At 39.3% G+C, this 17,989-nt stretch overlaps 1 protein-coding gene across 18 annotated transcripts in view; it reads right to left on the bottom strand.

The window, feature by feature from the left end:
- SYTL2 (synaptotagmin like 2) overlaps positions 1 to 17,989 on the bottom strand; it is a 398,207-nt gene that overhangs the window by 77,281 nt on the left and 302,937 nt on the right. For 10 of the 18 annotated variants that reach the window (XM_078658474.1, XM_078658456.1, XM_078658457.1 and 7 more), the window contains 3 exons: positions 16,670 to 16,717; positions 9,642 to 9,736; positions 4,761 to 4,880 (listed from right to left, as the gene is read on the bottom strand). In XM_078658474.1, coding sequence (XP_078514600.1) covers positions 4,761 to 4,880; positions 9,642 to 9,736; positions 16,670 to 16,717 — 263 coding nt within the window. Of the gene's footprint in view, positions 1 to 4,220; positions 4,328 to 4,760; positions 4,881 to 9,641; positions 9,737 to 16,669; positions 16,718 to 17,989 lie in introns of those variants that run through there. The other 8 variants (XM_078658466.1, XM_078658460.1, XM_078658462.1 and 5 more) reach the window with 3 other exon arrangements.

Here is a 17,989-nt window from a genome sequence, read left to right as displayed (position 1 = left end):
ATGTCATTGAATGGGAGTAAGGGTTCCAACCTCAGTCAAGAGATTAGTCTTGACTGCCACGGTTGGGAGCTGAAGGTTAAGGACTTTAGCTGCCCTATGCACCACCTTTGCGTAAGAAACGCCCTCCTCTGTAGTCCTGGTAGGGGAAGAAAGCAATCCTTGAAGAAAGTTACCCCCCTAAACATACTTTTCAGGTCCAGGAGCTTGGGGGGAAGAACCAAGGAAAAATTACATGAACCAATACTCCTGTCAGACCTATATCAATTTCTCTGGTGGCCAACACAAGGCTCGAATTGGGCTGTTACACAAAAAAATCTATCTTGCCATACTTAAATGTGAAAAATTATATTAGTTTTATTCATCTTTTTCTTTTTGATTTTAATAGTTGTTCACATATCTATTCGTAAAAGTGTAGGTAAAATCATAATTAACAATGAACTAGTTGTCTAACATGGTTGACATGTACAACGAATATTATTTACAGGTAAAAATACATGAAAAAAGACACGGGTGTTAATCCTAAAATTACAAGCACATAACCCCCGATCAACTAGCATCACATCAAGCAATCTCACCTTTCATACCACACTCTCACAATCAATACAGTCTCACAGAAAGGAATACAAGGGGAACCCTCAATAATTGACTTGCATACACTGGTGACAGGAATAACGTACTGAGCAAATCACAATTTTAGTATGCTTTGGTGTTGTCCTTTAGGGGTTCCCAGCAGTCTGGTTAACGTACGTTTCGGTGGGAATGATTAGCTTCCACCTTCATCAGGACCACTCTTATTGATTAATTACAGGTGAGTGGAGGGGGGGAATTCTGTGGGTAAATACACAAACACTGTAGTAATATGTACATGTAACGGGACTACTTTACACAAAGAGGTAATGTTAACTAAGGACACTTTTGGCACATGAAGGGTTTATTCTGTAGGTGCTTCGATAAGAAAATTTCTTAGACCCACAACATATCAGAGACCTTCACCAAGCTAATAGAGCGGGTGCTTATGTGTGTCAGAAGCAAATGTGTATCAAAGGCAAATATTGCAGAAAGAAAAACAAACAAGAAGAAGTGATAAACCAGAAAAGAAATTGATATAGGTCTGACAGGAGCATTGGTTCATGTAAGGGGAAGAAAGCAAACCAGCATCTGGAGACGTATCCAGCCCGCTGGCCTCACACCAGTCCACACTCTGTTCTGAATAGGGCTGATATTCTAAAGGGTCCAGTGACCCCTCCCAGTGTTTCCAGAGGCCTAGCCCATGACAATAAGGCTCAGGCTCCCATTTAGGAGGGAGAGCTCCTGCTGCCAGAATTGGGCGACGCCCTGCCAGCTCCATGTCGGAGTACAGGATGACAATGGGGATGGTGGCACAGGCAGCACCGGGAGCATCGGTGGTGGGACCGGCGCCGGGGTAGGTCAAGATGGCTCAAACGGCATTGGTCCAAAACCAGGAATGGATCCTTGGGGGCCCCACCAGAGGAGGTCTGTTCTGACCCGGTTGGGTTCAAAGGCTTGTCGACGGGGTCGGACCACCCAAAAATAAGGGTGCATGGCCTCATAGAACTCTTTAGCTAGGCAGGGGTTGCTCCGTCCTTTGGAAATTCGGCAAAGTGCTGAGTCGGCCAGGTGCACATTCTGGGGAATGAGGCCTAAAATGCTGAGGCACCCTCGTCTCTTCAGCCAACGAACAAGGAGAAGTTGAAGAATGCTTTGGCTTCTTGCTATTCTTCTTATACCTTCTACCTGAATGTCCCAACGACTTCAAATGGGTCAGAGAGGATTTCAGGCTCCATGAACCATCCTGAGACATTCTCCTCTACCGGGATCTCGGCCGCCATGGATTCGCATGCCAGGTCACAAGCAGCTTTAGGGACTACTCTCTCAAGGCCTTCAGAGCACACCTTGGTGTTATCACGCTCCAAACACCAAAGGCAGACGAGGTGCGGGTCTGTCGCGGACATTGGCCGGTGACAGGTGCCGAAGGGCTTAAAAACCCAACTTGCGCAAGGATATCCTCTACACACCAGGAGATAAACCTAAAAAAAGTTAACAAAAACATCGCTTCTCCGGCTCAGCACTGGCTGGCGTGGTGAGAAAGGAACAAACGTCAGTGCACCCGGGTGGTGCCTATATAGGCACAAAGACATCACTTCCAGAACGGACAATACAGACACAAGAATAGGAGCTGATCGACGCCACTTACTGCATGCAAACATGTGACAACAGTAATTAGGGTGAGTGGATACTAATTAAACAGCAACAGAGTTGTTTTGGGAATAGAGATTCTGGACATATGATGCTACAGAAATAATATTCAGGGATGTAAAACCAAGGCAGGCACTTTATTGGAATCTATGTCAAGGCAATCCAGGACACCAATAATCGTGGACTATCCACTGGCGATCCAGCAACCATCCTGCACATGGTCAAGCAGTGTCAATCTCCAAATTAAACATCAACTTAGAGGCAAATTTGCTCAAGTGAGCAATGAAGAATGTAGAAGGTTGGAAAATCAGCATAATTAAAAGGCCGCTTCTATTTGTACATCAGGAAATTTAGCTTTAAAAACAGTGGGCATTTAAGTCTCTCACTAGGGGAAAGACACTTCACTCAGCCTTGATTATGGGGCTTTCTTCAAAATTTTGTAAACTCAGGTTTGTGCTTCTTATGATGATCTCTGGTGGTGTTATTCATATCAGTGGGTGAGCCATTAACATTGGATCTGTTGTGATTGAAAAACTCCAGGTACTAGAGAACGCTGATGTTTCTTGTTCTGCAATCTCTAGTGGTCTGATCATATTTTTTAGAGTATCATAAAATGAGCATTATAAGCACATGTACACTACAATAATGTGACACTTGATAAAGTACTTACCACTGATCAACATTAAGATAGCAGTACTGAGGAATGATACGCTATGTGCATTTTCTCACCACACAATACTCTGCACAATTATGGATCCTACAGTATGTAGACTCTAATGCAGTAAGCTGGTCTCTGTAGTCTGTATTCCCTCATAGCACCCAGGCAGCTTGCATCTACAAATTACATCATCTCTTCTTGTTTTGTATTAAATTGATTTTACAAGTCTCTCACCTCAAGTTCATTTACTAACTCTTGTACTATCTAGTTCTAGTACACTTATTGGTGAGTCACAGTATTTCAGTAAATGTGTATATATATACCTGGGATAACTAGGTTTTTCATTAGTATATACTCTGGTAACAAATAGGCACCTTCTAGTTTCTGCACATGTTTTACATTGATTCTTTTAAACAAAGGCTTTCAGCTTAATTTTCAAATGTTCAAGAATATCAGTGAACCACAAATCTAAAACAAAAACTGCTAAGTTTGCCTCAATCAACTTTCCCAGATTAGTTGTGAGACTTACAAATATAAGAGAGGAAAATGTGATATTCTAATGCCACTCAGCTTTCTGAATGACAGGATCTTGCCCAAACTGCTGTGTAAGGAAAAAGCAAACCGGTCTGCCTGCAAATAACTTTTGAAGGCGTAAGGGCTTCTTAGTGGCGCGACGGAGCCGACCTTCAATCCTTCTACCCTTTTCTACCATTATGATCCAGGATGTTAGAAAAAATGCCAATTATTTTTTTTACGTTTTTTTTACGTTTTTTTTTTTTTTTTTTTTTTTTTAAGAGCGAGAGGTCTATCCCTTAGCACTGGACTTAAAATTTCTCCCAGCAGACAGAGGCCGGGCGAGGACACACTACTTCTTTTCATTACATCCCAAGTTTATCAAAATGTACTTTGAAAGGTACTCTAGGTGCAGCATGGCATGGTGACAGGAGTCTTGAACAATTGATTTCTTGTCTTAATCATACAGAATTTAACCTGCAAATCTTGAATTCCTGGGATACACCAACTTGAGGCTCAGGCACATTTTAAGATTGCTTCACAGTTTTGGTACGCACTTCTGCAACATTGCCTGGGAAGTAAAAGGTACAATCACCAGCAAACACAGACGGAACTGCCTGTTTGCTATTAAAAAGGAAACATAATCTCTGTCTAACCCCCCGTCACTCACTTCTCTTGAGATCTTCACACTTAAAATCTCTTACGTCAAACGCACTAAAATCTTCACTTCTCTGCTGTCAATTATCACCATACTTGGCTAGCTTTATACAAATTCTCCAGAAATACATTGCTTAGTTTTCCATTTGAGGCAAAGTGAGGATTCTGCACCCACCGGCAAACTCCAGCTCTGAAGAAACAAACCCCAAAAAAGTAGTCCTCTCAAGTATCCTGTTCAAGCTCGTCTAGCAAAGCCATTTTGTTGCAGTTTTTCCTTTACTTGACACCACCACAGTAAAAAGTTTTGACTTTGCCTGGATAATCGGACAGTTAAAAAGAAAAGTCTTAAGCACACAGTAGCATTCAGTGCTTGAATCATCTATTATTCAGAATCAGAATTTGCCACCAACATGTTTTTATTTAAATTGTGGTGTTAAGGTTCAACTAATACTTTTGCATAATAAAGAGCAACTCTCATGCAAGTCAGAAAGTTAGACTTAACACTCAATAATACATCAAAGTGATCACCACAATGTGCTCAACCCATTTATGGTGGGCATGCTGTTAAGAAACAAGGTTTTGGTGCAACACAAATCCCCATCCACCTGTTGACAACAAAATGCAGGGTTAGACATTACTTTAGAAACAGACAAACGCCGCAATGAATGGATTAGTTAAAGCAGTGTGTTAAGAAACAAAACATTGGTTTACATACAGAGGACAAGGATGCCATGCCAGAGGAGCCACTAAGATTGGTTAGAGAGCTGGGGGTCTTCTTGTGTCTGCCAAGCTGAAAACTGCCTTCTGATGCTGAATCTGTCTCTCTGCCATCACTCTACAAAACATTACACAAAGACACATGCTGTATGTTGAGGATATAAAATGTGAGGTCACACACAGTAACAAAAGCAGCACATTGTAAGTGGCTTGTTAAGGAAACAAGCTGCAGATATCTGGAGACCTAGGTGATGCTATAATGTAAGACAAGTGTAACAAGTTAGAGAGTGGCCTTATAGTGTTTTGCCATATCAGATTTCAGCCTATACTTTCCTCCCACGTTCATCAAGATTTATTTTACCTAAACATAACATTTATCTATGTAGGTAGTTGTGCCACCATTAGCCTCATTTATGGCACAGTAATGGGATGAATACTTTAAGTATCCAAGTAAACAATCAAAGATTTATAACGATCATGCTACTTAAGAGTGTCTTGGAGCTAGGACTATGTACACAGTTCCTATACATCTGAATTACTGATAAGCTGTTAGGAAGAGCCAGGTTTTGAGGTGGTGTCTAAAGTGATTTTTGTCCCTTAGCGCCCACAAGTCTAGCGGGAGGACATTCCAGGTCGCAAGATCGGAGAAGGACGGACCACATCATTTCTTTCTCCTTATGCTTGGTGCTGTGGCCAACCCAGCACCAGAAGAGCAGAGAGTTCTAATAGGTAGCTAATGGGCAATTCTTGCAGAACGATACCTAGGGTCCATCTGGTAGAATGCTCGTAGGCAAGCGTTAAACCTTTATACAGAATTCTCTCCTCGATTGGCACCCAATGAGGTTTCTTTAGATAAGGGCGAATAAGAGTCTGCATAGGAGCTTTTAACAATAGCCATACAGCCTCGGTGTGGACCAGCTGTAACCTCAACAAGTAGGCAGGAAGTACCAAATAGATAGCGTTGGCATAAACAAGACAAAAGGTAATGAGAGCGTGTATGACGGTTTTTGAGCCTGCACAGGGAACAAATGCAAAACTGTTGTTATCGACTTTAATAGCAAAAAACAGGAATCCAACAGTGATAATGTTGCATTGAAGAGAATATTACAGAACAAAAATCAGACCATGGGATGAAGTAAGGAGATTAGTAAAAGTCCTGCAAACTTGTGAGATCCTTCTTGAACTTTAAGGAACTCAATTTGATATCTCAAATCTGAATTAACGCCCCTTACTTAAGAAAATGTTTATCACAGAATTTTGTGAGGTGTGTGCAGGTAAATTAGAAATGACTTTCACATCACTTAACTCACCAAAAAAACAGGTAGAGTTTACAGAATGAAAGTCGTACATCTTCAGTGGGATGCAGCAGACCCTTTATCTCGAAGAGAGACCACTATATTTACTACAGATGTAGGGACACTTATTTAGAACTGTGTCTCTGATACTATGTGTATAGTTTTTTCAGTAGGTATTATCCACAGATTGAGTATAGTATCAGATGAGAGCCTTATGCCTCATGTTTGCACAGAGAATGAATGTGTAGTTCTTCATGCAGGGACATGCATCTATCCCTGAAGAAGGTCCCAGATCTGTTAGACCTCATTGCGCAGGCCAAAGAATGTTGGCACCCTAAAAACCAATGTCAATTGAGGAGTAGATTTTCAACTATAACCTTGTGCTATATCTTTTTATCCATATCCTCAGTACCCTACCAAAAAAGAATTTCCCTTGGGGTATACTGCGAGGTATTTTTACAGAAAACCCTCACTAATATTTTCCTTCTGGATCCCTGCATTGTCCGATATGGTTTTATCTAAGAACTCCCCAAAAATGAATTTTTGGCTGAGTCCGCCCTGGTGGTACCTCCCTACCAGGGTGTGGATAGGCACCGTTGACGAAGCATGTCACAATCAGTGAGTGAGGCATCTACTCCAATATCTTTTGATACCCTGGGTAGAAAGTAGAATAGTGGCCAGTTTTGGGGCTCCTTGCCCTCTTTCTCCCCCCCCTGTCTAGTTGCCCTTATGTGAGCAAGGAAAGAGGGCATTCCTTCCCCATGGTTTAGGTTTTCTAGATATCTTTCAAAATCAGCTCAGAAGTATTTTTAGGATAATCAGCGAAAGTAGTTTTTTATCCTCTCCCCACTCTTTGAGGAAAGAGGCCTCCTACCTGGTTTGATGATGCTGCCATCACGTATACTTTGATGTCCCCTACGTAATGATGAATGGCTATCACACCACTTATACCAACAAACCCAGAAGTTGCGTATAAGAAATTAACATTATTTGTGATCAAGTCAATTGTTGCTCCTCTATATAGAGAAAGAGGGGTAACACTTTGGAGCCATTTGGTAATAATTGGGCTCTTATGACTGTCTTGTGGTCTGAATACCACAGAGCCTGGCTTTGTGTATGCTACACTTCAGTCTAAAGTCAGACTGTGATGGACACTGCAGTCCTTTTTTGTTTTTACAACACACTTTGTTACACTTGCAAATGGGTAACCACTGTTACTAGAATGAGCTTAAAAATAGGTTCGCATGTCTCAAACTTCATTGGACTAAAAACAGTCTTAAAGGTTTGGAATTGATGCACACAGAGATGTGCATACATATCCACCGGTTTGAAATTAATACTTGAAGATGGTACAAAGGAATATGTGTATGGAACATCTGCATCTTAGTAGTGGAGAAAATAAGATTGTTAAAATTAGTATTTTACAGTAACTAAAGACACTTCCTAATGAAAATGTCTCAATACTTTCCCAAAGTGTGTAGAATGAGAAGAATGTGTTTTACTGTCACTCAAAAATGCCAAAAAGCTTTCCCTTGGTTATCTAGCTGTCCAGACGATGAAAGACCTGGCTGATACAAAATTGGTTGGAATTCCATAGGGTAGCTTCTTACTAGGAAAATATGTATATGATGGTTACACCTTCAACACATACACAATTAAAATATGAAGTAAATGGGTTGAGGGTGTTGAGGTGAAGAATAATCTCTTTGAGGTAACTGGGAGATCAAAATCATGAACATGAAAGTGTATTAGAACAGCAGACAGATAATGTTTGGACTGCAAACACTATAATTACTTTTGAATCTCTTAGGTTTAAATACCAGTTATCTGAACAAACACGATAAAGATACTAGGATCTAGGAGAATAGTTTAAAGTGTGTACCACAAGTATGAAAAAAGAATATCCCAAGGCACAGGAAGCATTAAGTCATTCAGTCTGTTCGAATCTGAGTCTGTCTCAATTAAAAAACAGTTTTTTAGATTCACTGCTCCCCTGCCAAGATGGTCAAACTATCCTTAATATGAACCGATTTACACTGGGAAATAAGGAACCAGGCAACTTTGGATGTCTAATGTGAAATATGACACGAGTACAAGATCTCTGGAGTGGCATTTTCAAGACTGAAGATGTTTCGGATCAATTCCTGTAATGGTCTCCAGATTTTTTGGGAGTTTATTATGCTGATCAGAACTGGTTATACAATACATTGTTGAGGACTGTAAAAACAATGTAATTCTAAATCTGAGAAAATCCAGTAACAAAATGACTCAAGAAGAGTGGATTCAGCAGTTCATTTTATTGCTATCAAGAGAACAAGTTATCCTTCAAAAATCTAGCTTAAATGTTTACTAACCATCCTTTAATCTTTTTCTGTGTGAAACATGAATTTGTTTAAATTAGTCGTGGTCTTTATTATTTTATGTGGCAACTGTGTTGTAATACTGTAATACTGCAAATGTGAATTGTGCTTATGCATTTTTATACGTGAACACCTTTGTGTCCATTTTAATTTATTGTGCTTTCTTTTTTCCATAAAACAAAAAAAGAATGTGTTTGTTTAATAAGTTAACCATAAGTGTTTGGTAATGGTTTTTATAATGATAGACACAGATGCATTTTGATATTCACCTTGGTTAATGTATGCATGCATACAGTTTGTATACTGGGCAGCTTTTAAAGTCTTATGATTGTCATGAATAGAAGTTAGCTAACATTGGAAATTATCTAAAAGCCATCAGGGAGATGTTTTTTCCTTTTCTTTCTCAAGCAATATTTTAACTTTTGAATATTCCACTTCATATCTGTCTTATACATCATGGAAGTTTTTAATATCGCAACACTAACTCTGGCATCTTAAAACCTAGACGGTATTCTGAGCCATATCAAATCAACTCCTAAACAAGAAGGCATGTATAAATAAGCCTTTATAATAAGAATTCTATTTTTTAAGTAATAAATCCTGAACCAACTTCCTAGCAGAATTAATGAGTATAACACAGATACACCCATTGACGAAGACCTGAGACAGATACAGGAGAGCAACAGCATTGGTAGTGTAAATATGGAGAGCATGCAGTGACAATATGGTAACTCTTTAGTTTAGGTAACCTGTTTGCGAAGTTACATACATGTTTTTTACTGTATCTTGCTAATACCTTTGTGCAAAAAAAAAAAAAAAAAGAGTCATACCAAAAATACTGCACAGAAAACTGAGGGCCAAGAGCTTAAGAAGCAGTCTGAAAAGGCCAGTTTGGTGTGTGTGATACACTATACAGAAAGATTGGACTTATTTAGTGGACTGTATTTTTTTTGTCACAAACATTAAAAGCCAGTGTAATTCATAGACTTCATGTTTTTTCACAGCATTTTAATTGCTTGCCTTCATAATCCTAAAGACATGTTCATAGGGACCTGGATGAGTGACCACAGCAAAAATGAGCTGAATACCATCAAAATGCAATTGTAAACCAAATGCTACTACTATAGCCCTTAACTTGTACATTGTGGGTGCTCATGTAAAAACACCAAGGAATAAGGAAACATGTATAGAGCATTGTCTTACAATTTAAAATGTACAACTTACCTCATCATGCAGAAAGTCGGGCACGGACTTGCTCAGTCGTTTGAGTTTTTCAGGATCTGAAAACCGACTGTCTGGATAAGATGGCCCTGTGGGACCTAAATAATAGTATTTAAATTTCAAAAAGCACCAAATACAGTCAGGAATGCATGAGGACTTTATTCAAGTGATGAATTGGGAAGGTCTGTAACTCCGCATCATCAGTTAATATGTATTGATCTGTTGACCACAAATATCCACAGAAAACAAAGCCCACTAGTAGCCTGAATATGTTTGTTGGAGTTTTTCCAGAACGTAAACTTAAACCATGATTATATCAGATTCAGAAGCAGCAGAGTGCAAACTTGAACAGGGATTATAAGACGCACCCCAGAACTCCATAGCTATGCAACGGGTCTTTCTGAGCTCATCACCCTGGATATCAACAAAAGGTTAAGTGGCTTAGAGATCTGAAGGACTTACTGACCAAGCTGGGCTAAGCCGAAGCTTGGGCCAAGCAGGTCCCCCCGGCTAAGAGTGAGCTAAAAAAGATCTATTGAACTGGGTTAACCACCAGGCCCTACATAACCCAAGGCTTGGCAGATATCTGACTAGTTACTCCAACATAAACTAGTTGGATCCCTCGAACCTTATCTAGATCTTATCAGGATACCTAGAGACAGGGCACTATATATGCAGTTTACATTTGGATCCCTTATGCTAAACACCACACTGGCAAAATGGGACTCAACAACGTCCATCTTAGCTAACTGCCCTTGCTGCAATGCACAGCAAGAAACTGTAGCCCATTTATTCTTTGCTTGCCCAGCTTACAAGCAAGCAAGGGCCAAATGGCTCAAGCCTATATGTACTCTATTGGGCACTAGAAACCACCTTGATGCTCTACGAATCCTGAAAACTGACTCAACTAGGTCCGCACTAGTATGTGGTGTTGCCAAGTACCTGGGATGTGCGTGGATTATACGTATAAAAGCACAATCAAGGAAGAATGTCCAAATAAATACCATCTAATTTGGGGATTTGAAAGTTAAGTTTTACATAGGAATGATTTGTGAAGCACTGGAGATTAATTGTTGTTTTGTGTGGGACATGTGTTTTAGCTAACCTGTAATTTTTAAATCCAATGGTCGAATATCGACTAAGATATGAAGCCTAATTTTAGAGTGGAAGGTATAACAAGGGTTTAAACTTGTTTTTACTATATGAAACGTTAATTTTATAATCTTTTATATGACTCTGAAATGCTTTTATTATACTTGCTATCGAATAAAGCTTATTTGATGATGATGATGATGATGATATTTCAATGTAACACCAAATTACTATCAAGTTTGAAATTAGAAAAATGAAAGGATTCATTTAAAGAGTTTTTTGGGTTTTTTTAGAAATATTATGGTGTCTGAGGAAATCCAAACATATTGAATGTGGTACAGGTAATGCCATCAAAAGTACCACAATAAAATTGGGTAATCCAGAAATTAGAGTTGCACATATTAATTTCAAGATGGATCAACAATTTCAAATGTCCAATGCACAATAGAGTTCTGATTTGTGTAAACACTATGCAGTGCCAGAGGTGAGTGGACATGGAAACTGGATTAAAAATAAGACCGTGTATCCATCTATGTACCCCTACTGGGGATTTCCACTGTACAGCTCTCCACTGCAAGCCAGCTAGGGTCTCATTTTAGACATGCCAAAATATACACAGAAACATACAGTGAAACCCCACATCCATTTCTGTGGTCTGGCTTTAATGGCCATTTAGTATAAATAAAGCAAATGCTTTTGTGACATATAAAAAGGGAAATGGGTCAGAACTGTAGGTTTGTGGGGAATGAATCAATCATGCACGACATGTAGAGTTGAGTTATTGCATGGTAAGACCATGATATTTTCTCGTTTTTACTGTACGGTTCTAAAAATTAAAAAAAAGGCCTGTTCATACAATGGACAGGATGGCCTTGGGCTCTGCGGTAATTCCTAGCATGAAAATCACACCTCTGACCTTCCTTACACAGGTGGGTACTTTGGATATAGAAAAGTCCCTAATCTAAATGTTCATGCTGGGCATGGTGCACTTGTACTCTAGCTCAGGAGGAGGGAATAGTTAACCTCATTTCTTATTCACCATTACCTGGCAGTCCACCTTTCTCCTTTTCATTCCCATTTCAGGTCATTTTCCTGTGGTCTCTCAGTGTTCATCATTAATTCCCACCTTGTTTAAGATCTATGTCAAGCCCACATACCCATTTAACACTCTCTTGGATGTATATGCATGTCCTATGAAGGTCATACTCCGACCCGGCTGAGCCTTTAAGGCAACATTCAGGCAGGACAAACTAATTTGCAAGCCTGCCTTCCTGGATTAAATAAAACTGCCTAAAACTCAACTCTAAGAAAAGGGCCGTCATGATTGTGGGAGGTTCCACAGCCCTGTGGTTTTCAATTTGGAGGGTATTCAATGTTGGGCCTGCTCCCACTTATAAAATGCCATTAAAATGTTTGGCTTTGCTTATGACAATACAAACCCGTTTATAGGCTTCCAAAGTCTCCTCTGACCATTTCCACAGCATTCATTCTTTTTGAAAGGTCATCTATTTTACTGTCCATTTATTGTCTTAAAACTCTTCTCCAGTCTAGCATTATTTTCAGACCAGTTTAAGCAGAACGCAGATGATTTTGACTCTCTCACCATTCTTCTATTTCCTTTCATCTAGCCTACCAACGGAGGCCTCCTAAGTCACAAGGGTCTCTCTTTAAGGCACTATGTTGCTCTCACACACCATATTTCATGACTGGGCCCCAATAATGATTGCACGCCTATAGACACTTTCAATCTGGAATTTTTTTTTTATTTTTAGTGCAAAGATTCTCCATTACAGGATGGTTGGGCATTCCATCTTACTTTTGGCACCCAAATACAAGAATCAACTTTCAGTTTTACTCTCTGAACAGAATCTTTTTATAGTTTCACAAATTAGTAAAGATATTTTTATTTTCTTCCTACGTCTCAGCTACAGACTCTTTAGTAGGCCAAATGTTTCCAATACTTTACCTATACTTAGAATGGGCTTAGGTAAACCCTCCACACCTCCAGCACAAGAGTGGATGGCTTTGTTATCCATCTCATTTATCTGCAACCGATTCAATGGTTCTTTTTCCTTTTTCTGTGTTTGTCCCACCCAAGTGCTTATCAGCCTGACAGTGTTCTCAGTGGGTGATGTATCCTTCCACTGCTTACTTCAGACTATACATTGTAGTGCATATAAAAACCTCCTTTTAACTCTCTCTCTCTCTCTCTGCTCCTTCGGAAACCCCGACCCCATCCACTCTATTACACCCAGCAACAGCAGCTTGCCCCCCAAATCTCCTCAGACTTCGAGGCTCTGCTGCTGTGATGGGCGGCAATCTTAAAACCGTTCTTAAATGATTTCATGATGCCTGCCCAGGAGTGTGCACGCATGTCCAAAGGACATATTTTAATGTATTTTTTAAATGCATTAACAAAATGTATTTAAAGAGGACATCTACAGATGGGCACATATACATGGCAGCCATCTTTGAATGTGCCAGATTTGACATCCACTGCATTATGAAAATAATACTTCATTATTTTGTATGTTGATTAAGTGTGTTTTTAAGATGCTAAAAAGAGTTCTGCTGTTCACTAAGCTGCAAACAATGGGTCCTCTCGAAAAAATATTGAACAGTGTGGTATTATTACACCAGGAAGCGAGGACAGTGCATTAACACATATGGATTCGTCAAACATACTTCTGAATGTGTTTTGATAAAGCATTTTGATAAAACTAACAAATTGCAATCAAATATTGCGGCAACACTGCCATTGTCTATCAGTGTATTTTGTTACAGCAATAAAAAAATGCATTCAAATATGGCCACCACACAGGGGTACATAAAAAACAAAAAACATGTTAGCCTAGCCGTAGCAAAGAAGCATTAGTAAATTCAATCGGTTTCAGAGATGAGGCTTACTGACTTTGCCAATGCTTGGTTTCCCCAGATAATATTCCTTCTGTTAAGTTTAAGTGGCAGGACATCCTTTGGGGTTAGAGTGCGCTCTACAAAACCACTAAGAATACTATCAATCAATCTGTCGTTCATAACTCTACTTCTTTACCTCCTGGGATCCTCCTACCCTCCTCAGCTCTCAACAGCTCCTCTCATTGAAAACAAACCAAACATACCTGCCCCCTTGCCATTGACCCTACCCCAAATAAGCTTTCTTTTCCCACCACCTCCTGAGACAGACCTTGGAGTGCGTATGACAGATGCAAGGTGGGTGACAACCCTATAAGAGCCGATAGCACACGAGAGTGCGGTACCAACAGAGTTTCGCTCAAGTAAGAGAAGAACTGTGACAGTCAGCTGACTTTGCAACAGGGCCACCTGTCTTTCCAGAACTCCCTCGAGGATGCACTTGACCTGAGTGTGGTGGGGAAAGGGTGGGCAGACAGTCATTAAACCCTCTACTTCCTGTCTCTGGAAACTTGGCTATGGATGCAGATCAGTTTCTACCAAAATAGTTGTTTTCTTGCTCTAATGTTGTGAAGAACTAAACTCCTTAGATTGTGTTCTTATTGCAGAGCTGAATATAACCGATTTTGAACCCGATGTTCTGAATGAGGGCTTCATAAGGGGTTATACTGCATGCAGTGTTCCAAGAATTAACACTATCTTGTATTCTATCTCTATAGATGCTGAATAACCAAGGTGAATATGAAGTGATACAGTCTAAAGGAAAAATTGCTCTAACCATAGCTTAGAATACAGTTTTTGTCATGCAAAAGGCCATGCAAAATGACTTAAAACATAACTACAACACAGTTTCCAACTAGTATACAATTCCCATAACGGATGATCAAAAGCATTAATTGTGACACAAATATCAATAACAGTCTTTCATTTGTTCCTTAATATAAGCTATACATAATTGAAGTGAGCAACGATAAATTTAAATTTAGATGTGAGGCATCTAAGCTATCTAAGCTCCTTTTCTATGTAAGTATATAACAGTTTACTCAAATGTTGTAAGGCAGAATACAGTAGTAATATTTTCCTCGTAGCATATGAGATCTAAGAGCTGGTTTAAGGGTTATCCCTAGGATTTGTTTTCTCTTTTAAAGTTTCACCATGTTTTTAAACAAAAATGTGAACCTGTCAAAGTCTCCTAAAAAGGTTATTGGGCTGTGCATACATCATCAGCACAGAAACCAAGCTTCACATTTATCCAATTTGGAAGTTGTAAGTCTTTCTGCTTGCATTTTTTAAAGAGTTACTAATAGATACAAATATTGCTTGATATCTGCCCGACAGCTGTTAAGTTATTGGAATAGGCAATGAATATGAGAACGACCCACATAGAGGCTTTGGGTTGATTACGTAAGACAATGGCGCCTGATTGCCACTTCAAGAAACCTTGTAAATCAGTAGCAAAGTCCTTTTGAAAGACCAGGATATCTCAACTCTGTAAAAAGACTGGATTTATGGTCAGAGAAGAAAATCCTCCTAATCATGCGTTGACAGGGTAAAAGTATAAAAATATGCTTGATTGCACATAGCAAATACGATGTGTAGTCCTAGACATAAACCACAGGCAGAAGACATCTTGGGACAGATCAGGTGCAGAGAGGAACTTTTGGCACTAAGAGTTCAGTAATCAGAGTTATTCTATACAGGCTCACTCATTAAACAAAGTATTTTAATGTGTATAAGAAAAATAAATAAATCCATTAACTACTAGCCTCTAGGACTACCATAGGAGCACCTATCTACTCGTTTCTCTTTTCTACTAGTTTGTCATTTCATGTTGTGTAGGGAATCAATTTGCCTAGTTCTTAACCGCGATGTTCACTACTTTTGCGCCGTGATGCCACGTTCTTAGCCTCTATGTCACACTGCTTTCAGTGCCAGTACGCCTCTTCGCTGAGGCAGCTGTTGCGCTATACAAGTCTAGTTAACATTAACAACTAATGTCTCAGACTTAAATTAAGCAAAAACAGCAACAGCCTGAATGTCCAAAGTTAGGAAGTATGAGCACAGATGAGTAGTCAGTTGCACAAATGTAAATTGATAATAGGTTAGTAGCACTAAAACATACAGGTTTAAGCAGTTCAAGTGCTGAACTGTTTGGGATGATCGCTCTCTTATTAGACAGGCACAAGGTGTACACTGAATGGTACTATGCCCAACTCTAATATTTTTAATTAAATTATTATAGAAAGAAATGACACATTCAGGTACCTTGCAATTCGTTTTGGTAGAATTTAGTACAAAACGCTGTGTATTGGCAATTTTGCTTAAAATGTAATCTCAAGCTTCCATATACAGGTAAATTCCAACATGTGTTTTGAGACCTATATATTTCAACTGTTGGGTCTTCAGGGCAATATTTTTGGATCACTTAGAGACAGTTGTATTACAATTCTACAAAACCCTTTGGATACTAGAAACCATAGGTGAATGGACATTCTGGAAAGTTTCAAACTTGATATTCAAGTCACGGTTTTCATAAACCTCAATTAGATCAGAGCAAAGAAAACAGGATATGTCCCTTATATGTTCATCAAATCACGAGTGTCAACCACAGTATTTAATTAAAGAAAATTGCAATATGTGTTAGTCTGGAAGGGATGATAGGCAGGCTCGTGATTAAGACGAAATACAGTATGTAAGCTCAAGATTACATTTCAAGCACAATTGTCTATAAATGGTCATTTTTTATAAATGAAACAAATTATGAATTGTTTTAGGCATTCCAATATCTGTCCAATACCAGCTCTCAATAATACTTTGAATAGATCCATAGTTTATCTGGCAAGCAACAGATGTACAAACGCTACAGAACAGTTAGATAAGAAAAGATTATACTAGCATGTTTGTAGCAGATAGTAGGACAGAGGTCAGAGCTTTGTTATAACTAGGAAGATTAGCTACCAAGCTAAATATATGGAATTAGTGATGGTGAGTGGTATTAGTATATAGTTTCAGAGTATATGAATACTCACTTTCTGAAACTGGTTCATGAACACTTTCCTGCTTATCCGTTTTCTGGTCTGCTCCACCGTGAAACAAACGTGGGAAGAAATTGTGTTTATTTATAGATGGCAAGAGACAAATTAGCCCAAAGTTGTCATTGTCTCGACAGCATTTCCCCATCAGCAACACAAGCTCAACAAGCGTGTGACCATGCTATAAATTCTTTCCAATGTAACTAAGTAGGTCAGCCTTCTGTGGATTTCTCTGCCGGTCTGACCAACGGTTTGAGAAACCTTGTTTGGAGCGAAGACCTTGTTCAATATCTACTGTTGTGTGTTTCCTGAATTCAATATTTGAGGGCCAGATTTAAATTCAGCTTCATTTAAATACCGTGGTGGACTTAGAATGTGCACTTTTCTCATATGAAGACTTTCTGAAATAGTGGCTGTTCTTCACCAAGCACATGTAAATCAAAGATGGAGTCATGTATGTTTTGAAAAGGAAGACATAAATGGCAAACAGTGAGAATGTCATTATAATACCTATTCTCAAACAGAGCAAGAAACCATATGGCTATGACAGGGGGCGGAACAACAAGTGTCCTGATGGGAAACATCGTTTATATTGCATTGTTTACACCGCAATACCTTTACAAAGAGGGTATTACAACGTAAGTCATTACAATGACTAGCGTTGGGTGGCGCTCTAACCTAAGGAATAGTATGATTTACTATTCCAACACCTGCTCTACTGTACGTAGGCTGGAGTTGGAATAGTAAATCATACTATTCCACAGTCCAGCGCAAGTCGTTGTAACGACTTGTACTGTAAAGGCATCGTGCTGTAAACACCGCGATGTAACGTCGTATATTCATCCTGATAGCTCACAGTTCACATTAAATCACTCACTGTGCACATCTCATATCCAAGTTTATGGTAGAACTACCCATTACAAACTGTTTATATGTCCCAGTGAGCCTCATTTTGATGGAGGATGCATATTAGGATTAATAGAAGAGGAACAAAGAAACTCTTGCAAATGAGCATAGATGAACACTTATGGCCTTGTCGCTGAATAAATATAGACACTTTGTCTGAAACTGCCCTTGATGAAGTACTAAGGACCAATAACTCTCTGTACTAGTAATAAATATTAGGCTACATATACAATTTATATGTATTATACACGTCTTTTACTAAATGCCCAAATGGGAAGCACTGGTAACGAAGCTGTGTGTATCAATTTATGAGCCTTCTGGATTACAGTATATAGGGTATCCATTACTTCCACTTCTAGAGGTAGGTGGGACAGCCAATGTGGCAGCGGGTATATGGAGTTAGTCCACTAA

This window comes from Lissotriton helveticus, chromosome 8 (assembly GCF_964261635.1).
Source record: "Lissotriton helveticus chromosome 8, aLisHel1.1, whole genome shotgun sequence".
NCBI lineage: Eukaryota > Metazoa > Chordata > Amphibia > Caudata > Salamandridae > Lissotriton > Lissotriton helveticus.
Note: the sequence above shows the minus strand (reverse complement) of the source record. Positions and strands in the feature narration are given on the sequence as shown.